General features: G+C 49.4%; 1 protein-coding gene across 1 annotated transcript in view; it reads left to right on the top strand.

The window, feature by feature from the left end:
- The window catches only part of ELP3 (elongator acetyltransferase complex subunit 3), a 127,707-nt gene extending 101,443 nt beyond the window's left edge, over nucleotides 1-26,264 (top strand). Inside the window, exons 13-15 of the mRNA XM_006029257.3 lie at nucleotides 2,834-3,061; nucleotides 5,014-5,095; nucleotides 25,142-26,264. Coding sequence (XP_006029319.1) covers nucleotides 2,834-3,061; nucleotides 5,014-5,095; nucleotides 25,142-25,218 — 387 coding nt within the window. The 3' untranslated portion in view covers nucleotides 25,219-26,264. The remainder of the gene's footprint in view (nucleotides 1-2,833; nucleotides 3,062-5,013; nucleotides 5,096-25,141) is intronic.
- The last annotated feature ends 225 nt before the right edge of the window (nucleotides 26,265-26,489 follow it).

The following is a 26,489-nucleotide window of genomic DNA, read 5'->3' as shown; positions in this document are numbered from 1 at the left end:
CCTGCCTATGCGGGGGGAGACTTGATGATCTATTGAGGTCCCTTCCGACCCGAACATCTATGAATCTATAAAAACTGACCATGCTGTAGCTCTGCTGGGACTCTACATAGAAATAGCTGTAGCAGTCTGAAAACACAGCTTGTTTGCAGCGAAGATGTGGCTTCAGTGGTTCAGTCTGTATAAACCACTTGCCAGTTATTGCTGTCAGGATTATTAGTGTCAGGAGTTTCTTTTTCCCGCGGGCACTGGGAAACAGATTAACAGATTGAAACCCGCCAACCCATTTCCTAAACGGCCGTTCACATGGTCCACGCTAGCTTGTCAGGTGCATGCTGGCAATTTGGAAACAAGCTCTGTATCCTTTTACTGTTCCTGGAGCCATCAGGCCCATTTCCTATAATACAGAAAGTATAGCTCTATGGCAGACCCAGATAGAGCCCCCTGTACTTGTGGAAGGGGACAGGACAGAAGACTCTGTGGGACCGAGGGACTTTGCTGCGCAGGTCTGATACATCTGGCATATGCTGAGATGTGAAAATGAGCATTGTATAAAACCCCGATGCAGCTGGAGATTTTTATAATCCTGTTTTCTCTCCTGAGCTCTGTCGTTTTGTATTTAGCTATCATGTCCTTTAGGGCAAGGACTGCTTGTGTTTGAACAGCGTGAGGTATAATGGAGCAGCCAGGCCTTTCTAGAAAACAAAAAAGAGACCGTTTTCTCCATGTTACTGCATTTCATTCTGTGGCGGTCGAGTGGTAGGCCGGGGCTATGGCCAGTAGCCCGAAACGGCAGGTGGGTACCTTTTGACAGACGGAGAGGAACTAGGCACCGAAGCGTATTGGTTAAAGTAAGATTGCTTTACTTACACCGCTGATGGTTACAGTGCAGGACGAAAACTGACTTAGATTACAGTTGTAAACAGGTACAGGATTCGTTAGGTCGGTCTGCAGAGGTGTACGGGCCGGCAGTCGTCGGTTCTTGGTGGGTGATCAGTCCGCCAAGTTGCCTCTGAGGTGTTCTCTGAGGTCTCCGAGATGTATACGGAGTTCCTCTTAGAGTTTACTCTCTCGCGTGCTCGGAGGTCTCCGAGGTTTGTACGGAGCACTCCAACTTGGGCGGAAACAGCTCTTAACTTTTATATGGCTAGCAAGTCAATCGCTAATCGCCAAATATGAATAATTTGGAACTGGCCAGTAGTGGTGTGCGTGTTTGCATACGGTTGGCGGGAACTTTTTCTAAGCTGTCATTTTCCACTACTGTAGCCTTTGGTTACTGGGTTCAGGCGTAGCGGAATTTTCCACCTTGCCATAGCCTCAGAATGATTGACAGCAGGATCTTCCACTATGGCCGGAGATTCCACGGTGGCACATGTATCAAACCAATGGAAGTTTCCTCCGTGCTAAACCAATTTTCCTCTGTGCTATAGGCATCTAATTAATGGGTTCTGACACATTCATCAGGAAGCCTCAGGGGTCACAGATTTCAAAATCTCTTGGTCTAGCTGCATTACCAGTACTTTCTGACTCCTTCCTATAGCTGTGAGTTACTAACCCCTGCTTAATGAGTAGGTCTTTAGGCTCCATTCTTGCAGTCAGGTAGATCCACATAGGGTCTGTCTGCATGATGCTGTTTGCAGGTTATTGGTCTTCTGTTGTAAATGCCTTGTCCTCTTGCATTTTGGGAAACTCCTTTGAACACTGTTAGTAAGCAGGTAAATAACAGTAGTGCTGCCGGCACAAGGGTCAGCTGTCCCAGGACTGCCGGCCAGCCTTCTTGGGTTGTGTTAGTAGTAGAAACATGGGACAATTCTGTGCACGAGTTATTTCAACTCTTATACAGAGCTACACTTCAGTCTGGGGTGAAGTGAACCCTGTCTGTTTAATAAATGAAAGACCAATCTAATTTTGCACTCCATAAACAGACCCCATTGTGGCATGGAGAACAGAGGTGGCAGACTCTTCCATGGCTCAATCAAGCCTGGAGTTAGTGGGGTTTTTTGCCAAGCATCATGCTATCAAAAAGAGGACGTGTTGTGGGAATTCAGGGGAACAAACCTGAAGCCCATTGCTTGAACCTTTTGAGAGCAGACTGAACAGAGCTACTGGTGTCAGGAACAACCTGGTAGAAAAATGGATGTGGGAAAAGCCAGGCTCTTCTATGCTTGTGATTCAGTAATGTTTGCAAAGTCTGTCTGAATCTGTACGGATGAAAGGCACTGGATAAATGAGGGCACAGTCGCTGGAAGACACTGATTCATGCATTAGTAAAGGAGCAGCTTGTTGCTGCGAGGAGACCTAGATGTTGTAGCTGACTCGGGATTGTTTCTTCCCACCGCAATGGCAGATAGGACCCAAATCAGACCTGGAGCAAGGGTGAAGCCAAAGCAAGAACTCTTGTAGTCAGATCTGAATTTGTTCTTAGATGCTTCAGACCCAAGGTTGGCCCGTGGATTGCTGCTTGCCATGCTGTCCTTGCAGTAAGTGAAGTTTCCAGAGATCCATTCATCCATTTCCACCTTACTGGTACATGGGTGATAACCCCTTTGTAGATGGAAGTGTTCAGCAGTGAAGAGCAATTGTGTATGATGCATACTTCATCTGTAGGAGAGAGGCAAGAATAGCTCCATCAGTTTTTATCTCTGCTGCTAAAATCCATCTAAAATTAAAATGGGCTTTGAGAAAGCAATTTATGTTTTTTCTGAACCGTAAGAGTTTATGAATCCACGAAATTGGCTTTGGTCTATTCAACGTGTGGACCAATTATTTGTAACAGGCTTTTTCATATTGTTTTTGTTTCCCTTTCCCTCTCCCAAACCTCGTTGTCTTGGAACAGATTGAATTAGTTCGAAGAGATTACGTGGCTAATGGTGGCTGGGAGACCTTCCTGTCTTATGAAGACCCAGAGCAGGATATTCTGGTTGGCCTTCTGCGACTGCGGAAGTGTTCAGAGGAGTCGTTCAGACCTGAGCTGAAGGGAGGTGTTTCCATCGTTCGAGAGCTGCACGTCTACGGCAGCGTGGTTCCAGTGAGCAGTCGGGATCCTTCCAAATTTCAGCATCAGGTAGACCCAAGAAATTGTTACTTCTGTTCGTGTCCTATCCTCACCGCGTCTGTGATCAGGAAGGAAGAAAAAAATGTCGATCTTTGAACTGACCGGTAGCAATCAGTTCGGTTATTTTGCTCATAACCTACTACAGCACAACCAGGATTTGAATTTGTTCTCCTTCTTGTCTTTAATAGGTAAAAATCCTGCTGCCACTGAATTCTGTCTAGATGGACCCAATCGTGGCTATATCACGATTGAAGGAGCATGATTATACTTTACTGGTATTGCTGTATGCTTATCCAGTATAGGCTCCTGATGCTAATTCAGCATTTAGATATTAAACACCATCAGTTCTGCTTCTACCTTATAAAATGCTCCATGTTAGGTAAAATCAAAACTAAAGGGAAACATTAGTTCCTGATTTTATGTCTTTTCTAATAATCTCATCCAGTTTGAGAGATGGGTTTTGGTACTGAAATCTAAAACCATTCATCAAGTAGAATGCAAAACCTTCTGCAGCTGTCTATGTCAAGGGGGCTATTTGTCAAGCACCTCATTACAACCAAAAATAGGAAATTTCAGTTCGAGATTTGTCTTTGAGAAATTTCTATCTGCTTGAATGATTGGCGGGACTCTTCAGTAAATTTTTTTTCTAGTCTTAGTGATTGCAAACCTACTGCACGTGTCCCTAACAATAGGAAGGTCCAGGTAAAAAGGAAGCGCACTTCACTATGGTGCCTTTCTCATGAAAAATACTTGTGTTGCCCCTCTACGTGTACCATGTTATGACTTAATGTGGGAAGAGTGTGAGCTTGGTCTTGCAGTAGTAGAGTTTGATCAAGCTTCAGAAACTCCATCTATTTATTCTTTGTGCCAGAAGCCTTCGGGGCTGATGTTGTTTTAAATTACATTTTATTTTTATTAATCCTTCCCTGGATGTATGCATTAGGATGCAGCACGTTGCTTGACAGCCATGATCAGGGCCATAAGGCAGCAGACTTGAAAGAGAACGAATGGTTCCACTATAAGATAATTAACATTTCAAACCGAGGGTAGGGAAACTGGCCGTCATAAGTAAAAAGCAAAGGGAAAGAAAAATCAATCGAGTTGAGCCAAGCACATATTAAAATAGGCCAGAAATTGAGATTTCATGGCGTATGACGCACTAACGTGCAGTGTAGAAATGTGCGCTGTGCTACTTTGAAAGCAGTCTGGACTCGGCAAAAAACATTTCTCTCATTCCTGAATCGTAGAACACCTGGCGCGTGCGATGTGCCATTAGGAGAACGCGTTAGGCTGAAGATTTTAAGCGTTTCTTAAAAGTCTTACACTTTTAAAATTAAATCGCATACTCTTCAATTCCACCTCTGCCATTGCTCACACCCTGTCAGGGAAACGTGAACCGAGATCAGAGTGCAACTTCTGCATCCGATTGTTAGAGATGAATTCATTCCTTTGTCTTTTCTCAGGCTGTAGTTGCCAAATTGGGGCCAGAGGGACTTGTTCCTTGTCACAGAAAACTGTTCTGTTTGTTTCCAGCAGCGCTCGCGCTGTGCTGCGCAGTGCACAAACGCACAAGGAGGCAACGAAGTTCTGCGCTTTAATTAATTCTTGTGGCACATTGGGAATTTCAGTGTGTGGCAGTCTTTTTCCACCAGGTAGTTTCGGGTGTCTTGTACCAGCTTTTGTGAATCGGTGGTTTTAGCCTGGTTTTTAACCTACACAAAAGTGGTGCCAGACACTGAAGTTACCTACGAGTCATTTCCATTCGTTGGAAGAAACGCTGAGCCCCTTGCCATTTTAAAGGTCGGTGTAGCTCCCCTCTGTAGTGTGCTTCTCCAGTGGTTATCAGTTTGCTTTCCCTTGCATAGTTATCGTTCTTTGTCTTTGGGCTGAAATGACAACCTTACTTCTGTTTTCTGAACAAACTTTATATTTTCTTTCCTCTTTCGCACCTCCCCTTCTAGGGATTTGGTATGTTGCTGATGGAGGAAGCAGAACGGATAGCCAAAGAGGAGCACGGCGCACGGAAAATTGCTGTCATTTCAGGTATCGTTGCTTCCATAGTGTTAATGTGAAAACGAATCCCGGTGGATTTTGCACTAGTGCTGTGAACATGTGTTATAACGGGGAAAATGAACACCAGAAAACGCTTTCTAAGAATGAAGTACAGTGAGCTACAGGATGATCTGTCAAGGAAGACCGCATCGATCACATCGTTGCTTATCACACGCTGTGTTCGGTGAAGGTATGTTCTGGAGGGGATGCTGAATGAAAGAGCCTGCTCCTAGCCCAGTGGTTCTCGACCTTTTTTGTACCAGGACCCATTTGTAAACATTGATGACCAGTCCTGACCCAGTGCCCCCACTGTGTGGAGCAGGAGGTGGGTGTGTGGGGCATGGGGTGCCCCAAGCAGCCCCTTACAGGCTGAAACACTGCCAGCCTGCAAGGGAAAAGCCACGGTTTTCCCCTATTTTTGTCCTTTAAAGGAGAATCCTTTTTTTTTTTTTTGCCCCTGCAACCTTTTTGTATATTCTTGCAACCCACTTTTGGGATGAGAAATGCTGTTCTAGAAGAAACCTGCAGGGGTGGGCTGCATGACCTCTGCTTTCTGTGCAGAATGCTGTTTCCAGGATCTCCTTCCCTGTATCCAGTCTCAGCCTGGCTTTTCTCAGGGTAGTTTTCCAGATCCTGAGAATGGTTAAAAATGACAGATGTCCATTGTAGGGCCTTGGTGGAGCTGCAGCCATCCTGATTGTCAACTGCTTCTAGAATAAATTAAGCCTCATCACAGGCATGGGAGCTGGACAGGAGACTGACTGCTTGTCCCATTTCATTTTCGAGGCGCCGCATTGAGAGCCCAGCTGAGCACCGACTAAAAATAATAGCAGCTGCTCGGTGACTTGTGTGAAGAAAAGGGCACGTCTGCACTGGAAATCCAGTGCATTAGGGGCATGATAATTACTTATTTTGGTAACGTATTTATGCTGGCAAAATCCTTTACATAGCTGCATAAAGGAGGTTTTGCGAGCGTAGCTGATGTCGTTCAGGAAACCAGCAGGCTGTGCTGGCAATAGCACTCTTGCTGGAAGAAGCGGCGTCTACTTTAAGAGGGTTCCTTGGGGTAACTACAGTGGCAGACTTTTTCTGGGCGTGATCCCCCCCCAAGCTGCTCTAAAATATGGCCTGTCACTTCCCTTTTCAGCCGTCTGAAAACACTAGAATTAGGATGGCATGGAAAAAAGAGGGCTGTGGAAATATTTAAGACAACAAGAGATAACAGTGGAAGGAGGAGAGGGGGCCCAGGGGATTGCCGGTTACTGTTAGCTGAAAGATCAGACTTGGACGGTCTCAGGACTAAGCGCAGCCCCTTTCCAGGCACCCGGCGTCTTCTGTTTCCATTGATGCTGCAGTTTTGGAGCGTGAGTTTTCACGTGTTAGTGCCAAGTGTCCATGGCAGGCTCCTCCTGGCAAAGAGGAGGCTCGGGGGGCTAAGAATGTATTTCCTCCTGTTCGTCAACTGTTCGCCAGCCCTCAGTGTTGCTGGCTCCTGCTCTGATGGAGCTTATGGAGGGAGAGCAGTGGCAATTTGTTTGTACAAAAGAAGACAAGGTTGAGAATAAGAGGAGCAGTAATTATTAATAAAGCCATTCGTTCCAACACTAATGTTTACTCATTTAGGATGTATCTGAGTGAACTGAATTAAATATTTTTTTTTCCTCGAGGAACAGGACAATACTACAGCTTCACTTGCAAATGAATGCATTTGTAGAGGTTGTTTTCCTGCTGCTTATAGAGCAGAACGTGCAATTGTATTAAGCAGTATATATGCTCATTCTTCCAGGGTGCAGACTTCAGTACTGTGCGGTGTCTCAACACGAGGAAAGGCTAAAGCATCTGCGAAGAACAGGTGCTTTCCAGCTGTTACCTGGGAAATATCATCAAATGAATTTTAATTCTCCCGTTGGGTTTTATCTTGGATAAAAGTGCAGCCAGAATTCCACTTTGCTTTAGAGTGGATTAACTCTCCTTTCTCTAATTTTGAAAATCCAGCGAACCATTTGAAACCAGCCTGGGAGTCTGTTGTTTGAGGTTGTCAGCGTGTGCAGGAAAATGTTGACTGGTGTCCAGAGAGGAGCTGTCGGCTGTGAACGCCCTCTGAAAATGTTTCTCAAGTCTGTCTTGTTAATGGTATAATTCTGTTCTTGATGCTGTCCCCTTCCTGCTCTCCCCTCCTGTCCCTCTACCAAATGTTTGCTCTGGTATTTTCCCAAACTTTCTTGTCCTGCTCAAGCAATAATAAATGCCCAGGACTGTGCATTTACCGCCCCCCCCCTTGCAGGTTTTATATTTCTTTTAGGGTCTATCTTTTAAGAACAACTTTTAAGTGTGCATCCCTTTTTATAGCCTCCTGGGAAGGTACAAAGACTTACTGTGCCATGTTGATAAAGGAGTAATTTGCTCCCCGTCCTAATGGTGGTCCTCATGGAGCATGCTGGATCCTCCCTGTCACGTTGGGTGCGGGAAAGATGCGGCACCTACAGCAGTCCTTGCTGTAGGTACTTTGGGGATAAGCAGAAGACTTGGCATGCCATTTAAAGCAAACCTGCGGTTTGACACCAGCACTAAATTCGGTTATAAGAAACAATATCTGATAGTAAGAGAAACTGGGCTCCCCTTGGATCAAAGGGAACAATTCCGGGGTGCGTGCAAACACCTGCTCCTGTTGCAACTTGCTTGTGTGATTAGCCTCCAAGTCAGTCGAGAAGCAATTTGTTACTTGGGTGGTTGCTCCTTCGTAGTTCTTACTAGAAGCTACTTCCCAGACTGGGTTCAGTGATTGCCGGCTGCCAGAACACCCTTGGAAGAGGCCCGGGACTGAATCTTGAAGCCGTGCTGGTCAGGAGTGAGAGGCTTCGTTAGGGTTCGTTGAGAGCATGCCTGCACTTCTGGTCCCTCATTTATAGAAATGCTGCAGGTAATCGTTACTTGTAAGAGAAAAAGCAGCCCAAAATAGGTTGGAGGACCAAGTGCCTCGTGTTTGAGTACTTGCAACTGATCTGTTTTGCTAGAAGATGACTGGTGAGAGATGTGGAAGAGCCAGAGTGAAATCCATCCTTGCTGCTGTGGTATAATTACTGCGGACGGCTCTGAAGTGTTTGAGTTTTCCCTTTGAAGTGTTAATAATCAGCAATAACTTGGAGCGGGTGCTGTACTGGTAAGGCGCCCTTTTGATGCAGACACTGAAAGGGGGCAGCAGTTGATACAAGCCTGCAATTCTTTGGTCTGCAGAATTAGATTAGACCGCTAATCTAAGCCCAGAAAGGCCTAGATCATCTCATCTGCCTGTGTAGCGTGGGTCAGAGCATGATATCCGGGAATCCCACGACTTCCGGTGGAGTTAAAACGTATGTTTTTGAAAGAGCCGCTGTTGGTTTGTGGAATTCAGATGGTGTAGAGTCTAGTCCACTAAAGCCACTTCTCTTGATAAGATGTTTTTTCCCCACTGCTTAACCATCCTTGCTAGATATTTTTTAAATACATCTGATCAATCTACAAGGGCTAGAGTAGGTGTGAGGAGGGCGTGGACACAGCCTCTTGTGGACCCCAACTCTTCAGGGTTTTCCCTCGGTGTCGGTAGCAGCAACAGCTTTTGCTGTGTTGGGCAGGGGAAGGCCGAGCAGGAGGAGAGGTCTCCTGGGAGCTCTGCCATACAGGATTCGAGTCTGGGGCAGGCGCTTGTTCTAGAAATCCAGAATCCATTAGACCAAGCGCGTGCGGCAATAACAGCAGCAGCTGACTTTTTGTTTCCTCTGCCTCCTCCCGTTCTGCGTCTGTTTTCAGATAGGAGATCCAGCTGAAACAAAAGGTCCGCGCTGCTCTCCGCTGGGTGCCTCTTTATTCCTGCCCACCCACAGCCTTACTTTGCTGTTGCATCGTGATCGTTCTCACAAATCCAGGCATTAAGAGATTGTCTTGTTTTTATTTTCAGGGTTTGAGGGTAGAAGTCTCCGTTGTCATTTTTACAACCTGAATGGGATACCCCCCAGCCTGTTGTTTTTTACCAGTACATAACCCATGACCTATGTGTGGAAGAGTCCCCACTTACAAACGCTGTTTTTAGGCAAGAACAGAGTGTTGTCCCTTGAAACCTCCTTGTCTTGGCTTGGTAGAAGAAGCGCTCTGCTTACCTTCCTGCTTCTGCACCGCTCCCACGATGCACATTTGTGACCTGGCATCCATGTGAGAGTCGTCCAGAGAGACTTATCGCTAGGCAGAGATCTGAAATACTTGCAGGCCGGACAGGGATCCCTACCAGTAACGCGGACCACATATCTGAATCCCTTCCCATCTGCAGCCTGTGTTAAGTTTTACGCTGTGGAAAATTCTGTCTGAATTTCTCACTGGAGACTTTCCTGAAACCTTTTGTTTTTCCTGCTGTACTTAAAGCATCCAAGTTTGACTGGTGCTCTTTTGTAGGAAGTTTTTTTGGCTGTCAGGCACGTGCAGCTGCTGAACGTGAGGGAGACAGTACAGCACGTACAACGTGTACAACTACTGCTTTCCGCAGTGCCTAAAAAGTGCGTGGTGCAAATCCCAGGCCCTGCCTCGAACACCTGGCCGTGCGGAGAGGCAGCGAGGCAGGGGGTGCAGCCAAACTACGTTGGTGAGCAACAGCCTGCCTCGTGCCCCTCGCTTGCCATTTCTCCTTTTACTTGCTTCATTTGCTGTGGGGTGCAGGGGCAGGGGAAGCGAAGTGGTGTCACTAATTCTGTATTCCCATCCTCGATAATAGACTATTCTGAGCCTCGGGTCATCCAGCAGTGCCAGACGCTCCCCGCCGTCGTGATGCTTTCCTCCTGGCAGGGTGGTGATTGGAAGAGATGCAATCCCTCGGTCGTGATCTGGTGTTAGACGTTCAGCCAAACTGGGCAGAATTAAGCATTCCCAAAACCAGGGTGGTTTTGTGTCCCTCTGCAAGGTTTGTGCTTTGAGCCAGAAGCACGCGCTGTGTCCAGAGCAGGAAGGAAGGGAGTGCCCCCACGCCCGACAGCAAAGAGCTGAGTACAAAAAGCGAGGGGCTTGTTTATTATGGAGCCTTTGCTCATTTAAGGTAATTTTCTGCATGAGTGCTGCCTTTCTACTCTTCTGATGTGAGCAGTATATTAGTATGCAGGCTTGGGTATGTGAGTGGTAGACCCCTGAGGCATCAATCCATTATTGCAGAGCTCCTGGGAGGTGTGAGCTAAACTGTCTGCTTTTCTATCAGCATTTGTAATTGTGTGTGTATGTTCCTGCCCTGCGCTGATTTTGCTTACCTGGCTGGAGTACTTATTTTTCCTTCTTCCCTCTCAGACAAAAACAAAACCCAGTAAATCTCAATTAATTGTCTCCCCGTTGTCCATAGGTTAAAGTACTTATATCCTGGCAAAGCAGTTTCTCTCAGCAGGAGCGAGGATATTTGTCTTGTTGCTGAATTTATAGCATGTCTCCTTCCAGGCAGCTTCAAACGTGTATTCATGTATTCTCTTTTACAGAGAGGATGCTTTCGTGGCCCCTGGGTAGTCCACCCCTTCCGAGAAGTAGTTAGTGCCAAGTGCACCCCTTCCTCGAGACAGGCCTTTGTCTTCACTCCTCTTTGGGGTGGCACCTTGCATCCCAGTCCTTTCCCATCTCGGTCGCTAGCTGTGAAACCTAACGGGTCTCGTGGGCTCGGCACCTCCAGTTACAACCAGCTCGCCAAAGACCCTGCCTCCGTCAGCCTGTGGGAGCTGATGCACCTTTTCCGCCCTTCCTTTTCCCCAGGCTAATATCCTCTGGGGCTTTGGTGTCCTCTCATCGTAGTGTTAGCCGTGGCGAAGGTTAAGCCATTCTTAATCTGGATTGGCCTGGATAAGAGAGGCTGTTTCCCATTTAACAGTTTTCCTGTTGTTCCATCGAGGCCTCCTGACTGCTTTTCCTGCTTAATTTCCCTGAACTGGCTCTTTTTGCTCTAACTCCATAGAAAATAACGGGTTATAAACAGCGACGCAGAGGCAGGCACAAAAGCGCCTTCCTAGCTCATCGCAGGAATCTCAGAGGAGGTTTTGGTTCTAAAAGGCCCGACAAAATCACGGGATTGTCATTAAAATTCGGCTGCGGAGTGATTATAAGCCAATGGAGCTAAGAAATCTGATGAGTGTATCTTGGTCAGTGTTGGAAGTCCTGCTTGTTTACTTACCTAAATGATCCGAGCCTCTTAATGTGGATAAATAAATTCATAGAGCATGAGCGCTTGATTTTTCTTCTAACTAGAAACTGGATTAATTCTGATTGATGTCACTATTTCAGTTACTGGTTATTGCAGTTTACAATAAGCAGGATCAGTGAGATTCAGGTCATTGCTTTATAATTGCCTGAGCTTTCATAGAAACGGGTGACCGGCAAAATTAAGGGACTTGATACCTTTATCTTTAAAATACAGCAGCCTTGCGCTGTACCGGCACTGGAAAAACAAATGAGGGCAATGTTTTTCTCTCCTTTTCAGAGGAGCCTTGTGCAATGGAAAATGTGCATCTAGGGGCAGCTTCGGGAGTGCTTTTCTTCCCAGAAGCATTCTGCTTTGTAGCGTCCTTGCTGATCAAAGCACAGCGGACATTAATTGCACGCAACCCTGGCATTGTTTTAAAGGAAACGCACCACTGGTAGAGACCAGGATTTGGGGCTGGGAGGATCTCTAGTCTGTGCCCGTACAGCAGTTCTCATGCTCCTACAAGCCACCGGTGCCCCTTGACTCGGTGCTGGGTAGGTGTAAGCTGTCGGAGCACCATTGAACGCTGCTGCTAGATTGAAGCGGTTCGCTTTCAGCCGCTAGCCTGTTCCAAACTCTCTGTGAATTTAGGTCGTCTTTTCTTCAGAAGTTTTGTAACCTTTGTTTCTAGCTGTGAAATCTAAAAGAAAGTAATGCTTTCCCTTTTTTTGGCCATTTCTTCCTGTTCCCTCCTGTCAGGAAAGTGGTTTTGAAATGGCAGTTTCTGACAAGTTGCACCAAGTCCCATGTAACATAACGTGCCACTCTGCAGGTACGATCATAAGGCGCCTATCAAAGGTGGATGTTACCGATGCCCAGATGTCTGCGGAGAGACCAGGATGGAGCTGGCTCTGAGATGCAGAGATGTTGGGGTTGGAAAGGACCTCGGCAGGTCATCGAGTCCGACCCCCTGCCCCAGGCAGGAAAGAGCGCTGGGGTCAGACGACCCCAGCCAGGTGCTTGTCCAGCCTCCTCTTGAAGACCCCCATAGTAGGGGCGAGCACCACCTCCCTTGGGAGCCCGTTCCAGATTCTGGCAATCCTAACCGTAAAGAAGTTCTTCCTGATGTCTAACCTGAATCTGCTCTCCGTCAGTTTGTGGTTGTTATTTCTAGTTACTCCATGGGGTGCTCTGGTAAACGGAGCATCTCCTATCCCTTGCTGTCCCCCGCCAATGAATTTGTAGGCAGCCACAAGATCCCCACTCAGCCTTCTTTTGTGGAGGTTGAAGAGATCCAGGTCCCTCGATTTCTCCTCGTAGGGCCTTACCTGCAGGACCCTAATCATCCAAGTGGCCCTCCTTTGGACCCTCGCAAGGCTATCCACATCCCTCTTGAAGTACGGTGCGCAAAACTGAATGCAGTACTCCAATAGAGAGGAAGCATCGCCTCCCTAGACCTGTTTGTGATGCACCTGCTAATGCATGATAAAGTGTGGTTGGATTTACTGATCACTTCATCACATCGACGTGATCTGAACGTGATGTTGCTTATGAGGATTAGGTTATGGCGGAAAGAGGAGTTAAGAGCCATATAGGCCTGTTGGCTTCTGGTCAACATTTCTGAGACCACCTTGGCCAGAAGGGCACGAGGAACAAGGGAATCAAGGTATAACGACTTGACTTGGTTCTGACATCGTGGGTGCCATCTTTTTCAGTGGAAGTATGTGCAACCGAACACACCTTGCAGTGGAGCCGTGCCACTACTGAATCAGCCGCTTGGTTAGGCAGGCTTGAAGTCAGGCAAGTGTTTAGGGTCGTGGGTGGGAGGATTTATGCATATTCCTCATGGTACACTCTCGTATCAGAAATAGACATCTGCACTGCATACAACTAACTGTACCTGCTCTTCACTTGTGTTCTCAAGTTATAGAGGCCAAGCTAGTCCAAACATGATGGTATTGGCCTATTCTGACCCATTGAAAGCACAGGAATCTCAGTGAGATTTCTTTTTGACTTAATACCCTGAGCGAGACATTGATGGTATTGTAGAGCAGACGTCGGTCTTGCCTCCTCTCATTTCAGTAATAGATTAATTGGTCATTGCTGAGTAACATGAGAATTGCATGCAAAATGGTGGGATGACGTACCCAACTCTTGATGACCAAACCCTTAATTCTAGAAACCAGTACATGCCAGAGCCCCCAGTGCAGAGTCACTTGATGGGTCTGTGCAGGTTGGATAGCCCCTGCTGCCACCGCAGTCTTCACAGGGCTGGTGTCTCTCGGGGAGGATAACCAACAGTGTAGTGGCTGTGACCAAAGGCTGGGTCCATGATTCACTGCACCTGCATTACACATCAACGCTGAAGGAAAGAAGACCATTGACCTCTCTCTCATGCAGTCCATTTAAGTCAGCTGAGCTGGGTACCATCAGTGAGGTAGTTAGTGTGAAGTCTACCTGACTTCAGACCACCTCGCTCCATCTCTGGTAGCTAGTACCTCAGCCACTTCTGGGGGCAGGTGGACAAAACAATATGTTTCTGGGTCACATCTTCCTTTCTCCTCTACAGTAGTTATTCCCTAGCATCCACCGCCAATGCCCTTTTAAAACAGCGTCATCCGTAGCTAACACAGGAGCTGGAAATGGAGGAAATAACTGCGCCTGTGCACTGGCACACCTCGCCTTTTGAAGGGTTATTTCATGTCCCCCTGCAGCGAGGCGTAAATGCAGCGCTCTCCGTTCCAGTGACGTAGGAGACTTATCTCCGGAGCGCGAGGCCTGGCGGCACTACACTTCTGTGCTGTGAGCTAATTACTATGCACAAAGATGATCACTTTTTCCCCAGACCAGGTTTCTATTCATGTTCTCTCAAGTAGAAAATTAATATGGACACAGGCCAGAAACGGTCTACGCCTGAGTGCTCGTAGGCTGAAGACGGGAGAGGAGCAGTGGGCTTCTGCATGGGGGATGTTAAGAGCCAGCGATCTCAAGCAGTACTGGCCTGTTTCATTAGCCAGTTCATCAGAGAAGTTCAGCCAAGGAAAAGTTGGGGAGTAATGACACTCGGTACATCAGTATCCCTTTTTACTGCCATTTCCCATGTTCTTTGTTCAGTGTGAAGCCTGATGGAAAGCAAGGCAGGATAAAGGCTGCCTCTGTGTCCGTGCGTAGGTGCGTACGTACGGCACCTGGCACTGCGGCATCCTTTGCTGGGCCTCTGCCCTATGACAAATGCCAATGAGAAATGTCTCCCGCTCAGGTGACCCTTGCTTTTGTTTCTGATGCCCAATGACCCTTGAAGCGAATAGCGTTTAGGAAGTGTTGTAAATGGTGGGAACTAGCTGGTGTAGGTATTCAGAGTAGACACTGGGCTGCCTACCTGCATGGAAATGCAGAGCTCTTGCTAGATTATTACCAAGCAAAATCAAGACTGTCCTGCTTGGTGACCTGTTCCATAAATTGGAAGTTTCTTGGAAAAGACACTTGGTGTTTAGACGGCGCCTAGCACAGAGGGACCCTGGTCTGTGATTGCATGTACTACCCCCGTACAAATCGGTTTGTATTAGCAAGTGAGCAATCTCACTCTGGTTGCTAGTGAACAAGATGGATGTCTTGGAAGAAACCACCAAGCGTTAAATGGATGTAGCACACTCCTCCCATGGCTGGTGGTGCCTGTGGTCAGGGCAGAGGTGGGATCTTCATGTTGGGCAGTGATGCTGGTGGTGAGCCTGCTGGAAGAGCTGCCCAGGGGAGGCTGGTGGTGCTGCATGTGCCAGGGTTGCTTGATGGACAGTGGAGCCCGGTGCCCAGGATCAAGAAAAAATGAGTATGAATTCCCAGGCAGCTTTCATGAGTTGGCCTGAATCCCAAGGGACCTCGCTAGAGGGTGAACGTTTCATCTAGCAACAAGAAAAAAGCGTTGGGATATCCTGTTGGCTCTAGATGGAGACTCTCCCAAACTTTTAGCCTGAAAAATAGGACTACACGAGCACCATACGGCTCTTGGTATGCCTGGTGTGCAGTGGACACATCCATCGAACCAAGTTTCTTAAAGCGTAGCATGCGTGAGGGCGCTGTTTCTTTAAAGCAAAACATGACGTGTGGAACTGAGGGTATGCTGTGAGCGTGGCTTACGCGCCAAAGGGGAATTAGCTCTGGTTTCATGTGCCAAAATTAAGCTCCCAGTTTGCTGTGGTGACTCCCCTCCCTGCAAAAGTTGGTTCTCACTGCTGGGAGCAGGAGGGGCTCGTAGTCACTAATGAAATATTGCTGCTGCATTATGAGATCAATGAGATGTAATCTCACCATCTGGAGGCTCCGTGGTGCTTCTGAGCTGTTTTTTAAATGGCAAGTGAGCAAGTGTAATGAGTGCATCTACTGCGTGCTAATGACACCCCAAAAATTGACTGCTCCAAAGTTCTCTCATTAATTCTGTCATTAGCTCTTTACTCGGTGTATGTTTTTTAAATGCCATTGATGACGATCCCGATCGTTTAAGTTTTTGTTTTGTTGAAGTATAGATTGGAAAATCCATGAATGACCTGCTAGAGCTTTCCCTCCTTTCCCCCCCGCACACATCCCATCTAGGAGAACAGATACGGAGTATACCCCTTCCTTTGCTGCGGGGGTTTATTGTAGTGTACTAGCAATACCAGAACTTGGCATATTCATCCGTAGACCTCAAAGTGCCTTTCCAAAAAGGAGTGCCGCCACTTCACAAATGAGAGAACCGATGCTGAGAATAAACGACGTTCCCAGGGTCGGGGGCAGAGTTTGGGAATCGAGCCAGCCCCTCGCTCAGTTTGCCAGGGCGCAGCTGTCATTGCCCGCCTCCTCACCTTGAGCCAGGAGACCTGGCTGTGCACTTGTGGGTCTTGTTTTGAAGTCCACGGTCTGACCAACGAGGAGAAGGCACAGAAAACGTCAATAGTTGGAAGTGTCTGTGTGGGGGCCCCGGGACAGCCTGTTCTCGAGCATGCAGAATTCGGGATCGCTGACGGGCGTCTTCTGCCAGATCTCGCAACACGAGGTAGCGGAGAGCGGTTTAATATCCTGTTTCAAGGGTGGCTTTTAAGTGACTTGGGCGCATTAAAATTTTTGCCCAAAATGTGTTTTAAAAATTGTTTGTCAAGGTTAATTTAGGGATATTTAACCAAAGTTTTAATTTAATAACTAGCTGCAGCATCAAAGCTCTCTGACTTGTATTCAGTGACTTTTGCAGCGGCTTCCATTTATTTTATTTTTTTTCCCAGTTCAGCATTGCTGAGCGGGTTTTGCTAATGCTGTTTCACCTCCTCCGCGCTCGCCCTGTAGGTTACTCTTTGCGGTTGCGTGCTACTGATTGATTTTTGTTTTTTCACGTGCAGCTTCCTTCCAGATGAAAGGCAGCAGTGTGAGCACTGCCTGGTCTGGTGGTGATGTTCATGAGAAGGGGCTGTGCTCACAGCCTCTGCTGCAGGTTTGTTTAATCCATCATCTTGCAGGCACAACAGGAATTTAGATGACTTTCCCGTGCCCAACTCGACAGCGCCAGGTCGGCCATTCCCTCGTGGTTTCTGTTGCTGAGCTTGGCAGGACGGTTCTCTGGCGATCAGATTGGAAACGTAGCCAGAGGTTTCTTACTGACATGCAACTCCATTAACCTAAATGCGAGCCTGGAGCTGCCGCGTCGTCGCTAAGACAGATCTGCAAGGCCTGTTTGCAACAGACCGTTAATGCATACTCACCTGCGTAGGGCAACTCGCAGAGCGGGGGCAGAGGTTTTTTTGTCTTGCTCACAGCCTCCCACAACTTGAGTGTCCAGAGGTGCGGGATCTTAATATCTCACCACTGAGGATACAGCAGCTGTCATCTCGAAAGGTGCCGAAGGGAAGCGAGGAAACGGTCGGTCCCAGAACAGAGCCTTGTTTCACTCCACTAGAGACAGGGAAAGGCACAGATGGGTCATTGTCAACACTTACTGTCTGCCCTGCAGTCTTTCATGGGATTGATGCAAGAGCGTGAGGATCTTTTCAGGGCACCTGAGCCCGTCCAGCAGGCTCCAGAGACCTGACCAACTGTCCACGTCTTTGCTGATATCAGTCAAAGCCATATGAAGATTGCAGCTGTGCTTCTGACATTTCTCTTGATCTGTCACACACCAGAAATCATGTCCGCTCTCCCCCAGCTTGCTCTAAAACAGCACTGAGAGAGAGCCTGAGATCTTGCCATGGAGCATGTGCAAGAGCAGTTGGTTGAGAAGAATCCAAACCAATATTTTACCAGGAGTTTCTCCCAATGCAATGGTCCCAGGAGTTACCGTAGTCTGTTCAATCTCTTCTTCCTTTGCAGATTTTAAATGAAGTTCATTTTAAATGAGAATGAACAGGGACCCGACAACTTTTTCCCCGGTGCTTTCATAGACTCGTAGGAAAATAGGGCTGGAAGGGACCTCCAGAGGTCATCTAGTCCAACCCCCTTCTGAAGGCAGGATTGTCCTGATCCAAACTATCCCATACAAATCCTAGTCTAACCTATTCCCAAAACCGCACCATGAGCCCTGTCGCACAGCCTCGAGGCACATCACCCAAAGACGCCAGAAGCACTGAACCTGCCCCAGATAGAGGGGGGTGAGTACCATCAGCGACCTGCCACTCGAGAGAGCCACAGAGAGCCATACCTTGCTGTAGAAGAACGCAAAACCCCCCCACGCTCTGTGCTGATCTGACCCCGGGGTAAAAAGCCTCCCTGGTCCCAAGCGTGGCATCATAGGAGCTAAAATCCTCGGGGGCAGTTGGTACTGGAGCTGTCAAAGACGGGTACAGGCCAAGACCGGAGTGGCCCGGCTCAGTTACGTGTGTTCTTATTGCTGATACGCGCTTAGGGCCGGATCGTCCAAACCTTACTCATCTGGACACTTCCACTGACTTCCTTGACTTGGTTAACATGATTTGCAAGAGTAAGAGGCTGTTCCCAAATAAGAGCTTTAGACTGATAACTTCGTTAGCTTCACAGGAGTTGTCACGAGTCCGTTGTTCTGTTTGGGCTTTGCTTTATTTGCAGTCCTGTATTGAGATTTGACTATTGGAAGCTGCTTTAATACTTCTAAACCCAGCAGCGTCACTGCTTTGAGTTTAAAACTCTGGTTTTGTTGGGGAACAGCCCAGAGTCCCATGACGAGCCGCTGCTGGGGTCACTGATTTAATTTTTTTAGCAAGTTTCTCCTCTGACTCGGGAAGTTGCTGGCGTGTCAGTCTGGGATGTCACGCTTGGGGTTCTTACCTTTTTTAGTCCTCACTTCCTTCTCTTGAATCCTGCCGGTGAGTTATTTGTTCTGCTGGTGGCAAGACCAGGTTCCAGACCCCCTGCCCATCACTATGTACTGGTACCTTATTTTCAGCGGGGTTTGCCCATGTGAGGGTGAAGTCGTGCTTTGGCTCCTTCTGTCAGCTTTTCTGAATGAAGCATCAGAGGTTGCAGTGCAGTAAAGGCAGCCTGTCAAACCCTTGCGGGGAGAGGCCTGTACGTGGCTCAGCAGCCTGCAGCAAACGCAGAAGCACCCCTGCGTGATGTGCACGGAGCATCCTCATCCGCTCCTGTCAGCGTGGGGAAGCTTCAAGATACATTGCTGAGACTAGGTGAATTTCTGGGGGCTGTGGAAGAAACGATGCGACTGTTCTGTGATTCGGGCAGTGTCTGCATGAATCACAGAAACCGTTCAGGCGTCTTCTCAGTTTAGTGGTATTGGTGTAAGGGTCTGTAGTGGGGGACCTTGGGGAGGGAGTTCCCACACCTTTCTTGGGTTTGTGCAGAAGTCAACAGACTTGGTAATGAGGAAGTAATTTTTTTTACAAAAACTTGTAGCGGGGGTTTCTCCATAATTAAAGTTCTTTGGGACACATTAATGGCTTGCAGTACCCCCCTCCTCCCCCCCAACTGAGTTTCACCATCTCATTGTTCCTGTGCAAGTAGATGCCGTTGAATGCTTTTAAGAAATATTTGGATAGGAGCTGTGAGGTGCATGTTGAACCTCCCCATCGGTAGAGATTTTAATTCTTGCATCATGCTGGCTGGACCTTTCTTTGATCTCCTTTAGCAAGTTAATGAGTTGGGTGGATAAAAGAAACATGTACATAAGTACACTTGGGCTTCAGTAAGGCTTTTGATGTAGTCCCACACGACATTGTCCTAAGTAGATGGGAGAAACGTGGGGTAGATAAAATGACTAAGGTGGATACATAATTGGCTCTAACGGCAAGCAAAGGATAATTATAAATGGATTAATGTCAGAATGGCAGGAGGTTTCAATTGAGTTTCCACAGGGGTCTGTTTTGTGTCTGGTGCTGTTTAACGCATTTAGTAACGATTTAGATGCCAAAATAGAGAGTTCCCTGATGAAGTTTGCAGATGACACAAAGCTGGGAAGGATTGCAGACCCTCTGCAGGAGAGGAGTAGATTTCAAAAGGATCTTTATAGATTGGACAGCTAGACTAGAGACAGCCGCTAGACTAGAGACAGCCCAGTATGGATAAGTGCAAGGTGCTACACCTGGGGAAGAACGCCAGATGCAACCGGCTGGGCCGCAGCGTTGCTGATGGCGATCCCCGGGGGTTTTGGTGGATCACAGACTCAACGTGAGTCATCCATGTGCTGCAGTAGCAAACGAGACGCATGTAATTGTGGGCAGCCTCAACAGGAGCATGAGCTGTAAGGCAGGAAGGTGACAGTGCCGCTCATCTCGACGCTGGGGAGGCCTCAGAGCACTGCGTGCAGTTTTGTGATGCATCTTTTGAGGAGGATGTGGAGTAGCTGGAGAGAGGCCAGAAGCAGGCAACAGAAATAAGGCATTTGGAAGGCAGGTTGGATGAGGAAAGGCTGCGAGAGGCAGCTTGAAGGAAAGGAGATCTGGGGCATGTGGCAGCAGTTTTCAGGAGGGCAAACAATGGCTCTGTGTGGCAGGATTGAATCTAAAGAATAGATGGTCTCTTTGGGCGGAAAAGGGCATTGTCGGGCTGCGGATATGTGTAATTAGACCGGTTTTCCACCTTTCTCCACACTTCCTTTTCACTGAGTTGAAGTATAAATCGGGCTGCCTCTTTGTCTTATCTGCCAGCCAGGGAAAGTTTAGGACTTGATGTATCTGCCCTTTTCAGTCTGTTCTCTGGTTGGTTATGCTGTGCTTAACACCACGGTATCTGAGCCGGGTATACGTTCTTTTCCATCGCTGGCCTTGGGAGCGGCTGTTCTTAGACAACAAAACTTTAAAAATGAACTTGAACAGGCAATTGTGAGACAAGAAATGATCCACGGACCGCGTTAAGCATGGTCTAAACAGGGGCTACAAATTCTTATCCCAGTACCTGGATTAGTTTTCGTGACCCCTCTGTCCCTATGGGTTTATTACTTGTTTGCCTCTCCCAGCACTGCCTCCGCCCCTCCTTCCTTGCCTTCACTGCATTGCAGCCTTTGATGGTTGTCCTGACATCCCTGGGTCGTGTTGTTCCCAGCGGGCACAGGGCTGCCTCGTTCCTTTAAGAACTTTCGAATATAGCTCTGTTTGCTGTGGGGAGCCAGGGTGGAGATGCGCCTGGTGGGAAGATGTTCTTACCCTGTGTTAAATTGTTTAGGACACAACCGGCCGTGTGCTGTGCCAGGCCTGGTAGAGGTTTTCAGAATGATGTTCGTGCCCCACCTGTGCTGTACAGGGCACTTGCTCTTGGGGACTGGACTGTATTGACCCAGAGACATCAGTATTGTGGGCATTAATGTTGCTTCAGTCTGAACTCTCTCAGCCATTTGAATCGGGGGTTCAGCTACACGGAGCAGGGCTTGTTTCAAAGCCAAGTCCTGTGAGTAATTCAGCCCTGCTTTGGAAACCCGACCCAGCAAATCCAGTGAAATGTGCATGTTCCAAAAGATATTTTTGCAGTCCCATCTTTGATCCTTACTTACAGGTTATCCTAGACTATCTTCTGCTGAAGGGGATCAATATTAGAGCATGATCTGGAGTGATGGGACTATTGGGCACCCTCTATGCATTACATCTATGCCACAATTAATATGTTAGTTATGGCATGAATAGCAAGGGTGTTACATGTGCACCCCTTTTAAAAGGTGCCATAAAATGGTAAACCAGCCATAAAAATGTTCTTCATATAATGTAGAACATATTCATGGCTGGTTTTTCTGGCACCTTAAATTGAACACGGAGCAAGTTCGGGTCAGGGCCGACAATCAACTGATTTCTGTCTCTAGCCCGGGACTGCACCAGGGTCCGATTGTTGGCCCCAGCCCTGGACCTGCAGGCACCTAGCTTTCAACTTACCAGTACAGAGGGATCCCAGACTCATGATCCCATCACTAGCAAGTAGAAAGGGTAGAGTTGGGATCCAGTCCCAGAATCACGTCTCCTGCTATGCACGTGTGGCCTGGTCGTAAGCACGGTTGCTGGGATCAAGGATCAGATCCTGTGGCTCCTTTACATGAATGTGTGCCAGGGGCCTTACGCGCTGTCTAAGCTGTTTTTGTTTTTTTTTTTACCTTTGCACATTCGTCATCCTTCTCCTGACCAGACAGACAGTAATAGAGCAGGAAGATTTGTATTCTTGTGACTGAAAATGCACACCCCTGCAGAGGCTCCCCTATGGTTGTCTCCACCGTGACGCTATTACATTAGATGCCGTGGGGTCTGTCAAGCGTAGCACTGCTTCCACGTGGCTGCGACGTCACTTTTCCTTCCTGTGTGGTTCATTGGCAGCTGTTAGTGTCCCCCTGATCTGCCCGTCGCTCCTCTTTGGGAATGCCTCCTGTGTTAACCTCCCCACGCCTGTCACGCTGTTCATCTGCTTTTACTTTTAAGCTTCTCATTCGTGTAGAGAGAGGGTCCTGTTTTTGGCTTTGTGCTCACTTTTACTTAGTGCTCACTTCATGCTTCTTAATCTGGCACTGGGTTTTTTCCCCATATGCACTGCTGTGATCTCAGTCCCCACATCTGGGTGTGCTGTGGTTTCTCTGACATGCTTCACCAGACACCGGTTCTTTGGATTATCGACTAGGATAATTCTGGGTCTGGATAGGTGAAACAACTGCACGGAGTGGAAGTGGGGAGGGACTCGCTGCTCATGAGCACGAGCGTGCTGATGCATTGTCACCGCTTTGTGCGTCCCTTCTGTCTCGCAGCAAGTGCAAGATAAGTCAGGGCAGTTTACCCGAATGACTGTGATTAGCTTCTGTTCGCTGCAAGAGAGCGCACAGTTACCCCAAAGCAGCTCGATGTGCAGAAAGTCCCTCTCCCTTTAAATCAGGATGGTGGTTTGATCTGTCCGCACCCTGTGCGTCTGCACACAGGCTCCTAACACTTGGCATCTGATCCCTGGAGTAAAAAGCGGAGGAGTCGCTCCCCTCCCGTGTGCTTGTTCCCGCATCCGTTTCAGAAGAGCTTTTCCTGTTGAAGGGCACGGCTCTGTGGCGGTAATTGTTGCCTCTGAACAAAAGGCTTCCACGGCAAGCCCGATCGTTTGCAATGCCACCTCGGGCAGCAGGCCAGCCGGGCTGCGGTGACGCTTGGTCATGATTTGAACCCACTGCCCTCCAGCAAGGGAGAGTCGGCCTGGCACTAGTTAACTGAATAGCTCCAGGATTTCTGGGTGCAGCCGGGGCGCTCCTCGCAGCCCCGCGAAATGAGAAACGTGAGGAGAGAGCAGGCTGCTTTCGTGGGCCAGCACAGGCTGGAGGAAGGAGTGCAGCAGTGCCTGGCTTTCGGGCCGGGCTCCGCCAGCACCTCTTCTTGGCTGGGATTTTTCAGAGGCACATAACTGTGGCTGGCACCGTTCAGCACCTCTGAGACACCGGCGCAAGGTGTCACAGGCTTAGCACCTGGGATTAGTGGGCATGTTGCTTTTGCACAGTGTCTTGGCGTGAATCTTACAGCTTCTCTCTAGGACACACGGGGAGGGCATCCTGCCGTGCTGTCGTACATCAGGATCCAAGGGCTTAATGAACTGCTCAAAGCATTACCATGGCTCCAGGAGCCTTGCTCTCAGTATTGCGTGTGCAGGGCAGGAGGGTTGCTGTGTCTGGGGAGGGGCTGCAGCTTCCAGGAGCTAACCGGGGGGCTGAGCTAAGTGCGGCAGGTTCCTTGAAACAGAGCGGTGCGTTTCCTCCGGCTGGATGATGCTGCTGCAGCGTGGAGATCCTCCTCCCACCTGCAGTCTGTGACTAATGTCTGCATCTGTGGGTAATTAGAGCGAGGCGGGGGGCACGGCGCTCTCCTGTAGCAGGCCTGTCCCTCTGCAGGATGTTATCTGAAAGCCGGCAGGGTCGGGCTTGTCCTGGAGTCGGCTCCACGAGATCTAATTAAGGGAGGAAGGCGGGGGAAGAGCCCGGCTAGGAACAATGGCATTGGAGAGCCTCCCCTTCTAGGGAGGAAGTCGGATCGCGGCTGCAGAGCCCTCTCGTGCATTTGAAGTGGAGCTGGCGGTTCTGGGAGGCCTTGAATGGAGACCACCGAGTGTGGAGCTCTTCAGCTCCGGGCTGCTGCCTGCAGCCGGGCCTCTTCCTCTCAAGAGCTTGTCTCTTCATTATTGTTAAACTTGGGCTGAGTCGAGCTGGCTGCTGGGCGCGTTCAGTGGCTGCTCTCGTGACCCCTTCTTGCCCTGCTCACTGCTGGGATGCCCCCCCCGCCCCCTCCCGGGGAAGAGGCAGGTGCGAGACTCTGTGCAGCTGTTCTGCCAGGTTCCTGCACCCCTGGAAAGTTGAGCATCATTCATCCAGCGTGCGAGTTGGTGCCCACCTAAGTCTGGACTTCCTGGCAGCTGGAATCTCAGAGACCAAGGGATTTAGGCACCTGGCTCCCCTTGGCGGGCGCTTGCAGTGAAGCCCGTGTGAAAGTGGTGGCAACCATGTGCCTTAGCAGCAGGTGCCAGGGTGCAGCGGCATGTTTGTCCCTTGTAGGCAGGTTTGGGGATCGGCCCCGAGGACTGAGCCTCTTGCCTGGAGAGGAGCCACTTTCCAGAGGTCTTGGGCAGCCGCTGGCTGGCGTCGTGCCGGAGCATAGGTCACGCCACTGGGTCCCCCTAAGGCGCCTGTCTCCCTCCTGCTGGGAGCGCCCCGCTGCCCTAGCCGGGGGAGAGATGTTGCCTCAACTAACTGTCCGGAGCACCCGCCCCAGACCCAGCAGAGACGGTCAGCCGTGGACCTCTTGCAAACATGCCGTAGCTGCAGCGTGAGGAGTACGTGATTGCGTGTCGTCTCCATTGCTGCGTTGTAACGGACCAGTCGCACCAGGCCCCGGTAACCAGAGCCCTGACTAGCACTCGTGCCTTGATTAGCACGTGCGTTGGGCCAGCGCTAGGAAGCCTTTGGCCTAGCGACGACTCTTCTTATAGAAGCTGCTTCCTCGGGCAGTCCGGGAACAGGCTGAAAGCAACGGGTCCACCACGGTTCTCCGTGGCCTTGCAGAGAAGGCAGGGAAAGCTTGGGGTGAAACCTACCTTTGCATTTTTTATTTTTTTTCATAGATGTTAGGGCTGGAAAAAAAATGTCCTTACTCTGCTTTCTGTCCTGGTGCTGGATTATTGGCTTTGTGCTGATGCAGCCTGTTCAGAGTCCCCTGGCCAGCGCTGGTCCCTCGCTGTACCGCTGGCGAAGGACTGAGCTCAGCAGGGTGAACGTGGGTAACTGGCCACGGCTCAGTTGATCGGCCTCCTTCGAGCAGTGATTTCCAGCTCCTCTAGACCCTGGACGTTCAGGGTCCCGCAAGAAAGCAGAGCTGTGCCGTGTAGCTCGCTCGGGCTCTTCTCCGTTACGTCTCCCACCAGCGAGAGTCGCTCCGTTCTGTGCTGTGCGCCCCGTGACTGATGAGCTTTGCCTTGTGTTATTTTTGCAGGTGTTGGCACTAGGAATTACTACAGGAAGATCGGCTACGAGCTGGAAGGGCCGTACATGGTGAAAAAGCTGGACTGACGCCCTGAGCCACAGGCGCTGCAGCCACATCTCCACTTCGCACGCGTGGCTGGGAACCGGGAGGAGACAGTGCAGGATGAGCTGTGGCCAGACAGCTCGGGGAGAAACACCAGCTGAAAACCAGAGTCCCCTCGCTGTAAAGTACGTGCTGATGCTGGAGTCTCCTGCAGGAGCTGGGACATCCGTAGCGGGGGGGTCTCTGCGGCAGCCGCTCTCCTAACAGACCTGCGAGTCTGCGGGATTTCCAGAGCTGGCTGTAACGCGTTGCTCTTTCCCCCTGCACAAAGCAGGAGGATTTGGTTCTGGCAGACACAGCGGGGAGAGGGCGTATATAGACCCTCGTCCTGCATATTGTCAAGGTTTTTAGATTTTCGTTTTCAGCAGTCCTGCCCCGAGGTAGAGCCTGGGCCTTGGATCATCAAAAACCTTTTCCCCCTTTTCCTGCCAGCTGAAACAAGCGTCTGATATGAGACCCAGGCCACAGGCTTTGGGGACGGGGGTAAGCTGCAGTTCAGCCCCTTCGCTTGCATTTGCCCAGCTGCCTGTTTGGGAACGGGAATACGGTGGGGTGCTCCTGCCGTCGGTGCTGCAGTGTTTGCAGCGCTCTCCTGGACCTTCGCTGCCTGAATAGTTCAGTGGGACCCATCCAGTAAAACCCGGGGGATGCACTAGCAGCATCTCTGCCTCATGGCGGGGGCGGGAAGCAGCTTTGGCTCTGAACTCCACTAGCCTCAGTGCAAACATGCTCTTGGTGTCAGCCTGGGAGGAAATCGGGGACAGCTATTTGTGCAGAGGCTGCCATTTTCTAGATGATGTTCTTCTGAATGATTCAGCCCCGAGTCCTCCGGAAATTTCCCGAGTATCAACTGCTCTGCTGCGCGTGCCGGCTGTGAGCTGAGCTGTGATGGAGCGCCGGTCAGGAAATGCGAAAGTGCCACCATGATCTATTGCTGCCTCGCGACGCTGGCTGGCGCGGTCACGGGCTAGCGCTGCTCTGACGTCTGCCGGCTCACCGCCGACTCTGGCAATAAAGTTTTTATCGCAGGCTTCTGGTGTGGAGTTCCTTAAGATTTCAGAGGTTGAAATGCGCACGGATCAGCGTGACCCACAGGCTGGGCCCGTTTGAACCTCCTTGCGTGTCCACACGCAGTCTGCTGCAAACGGGGAAAAGAGAAGGGGCTGCGGGTATGGGTATGGGGAAGGGGGCTATGGGTACGTCCAAGAGAAGGCCGGGTGGGTCGTAACTTTTACAGGACTTGGACCCCTTGGTA

Source organism: Alligator sinensis, unplaced genomic scaffold (assembly GCF_000455745.1).
Source record: "Alligator sinensis unplaced genomic scaffold, ASM45574v1 scaffold637_1, whole genome shotgun sequence".
Taxonomy (NCBI): domain Eukaryota; kingdom Metazoa; phylum Chordata; order Crocodylia; family Alligatoridae; genus Alligator; species Alligator sinensis.
Note: the sequence above shows the minus strand (reverse complement) of the source record. Positions and strands in the feature narration are given on the sequence as shown.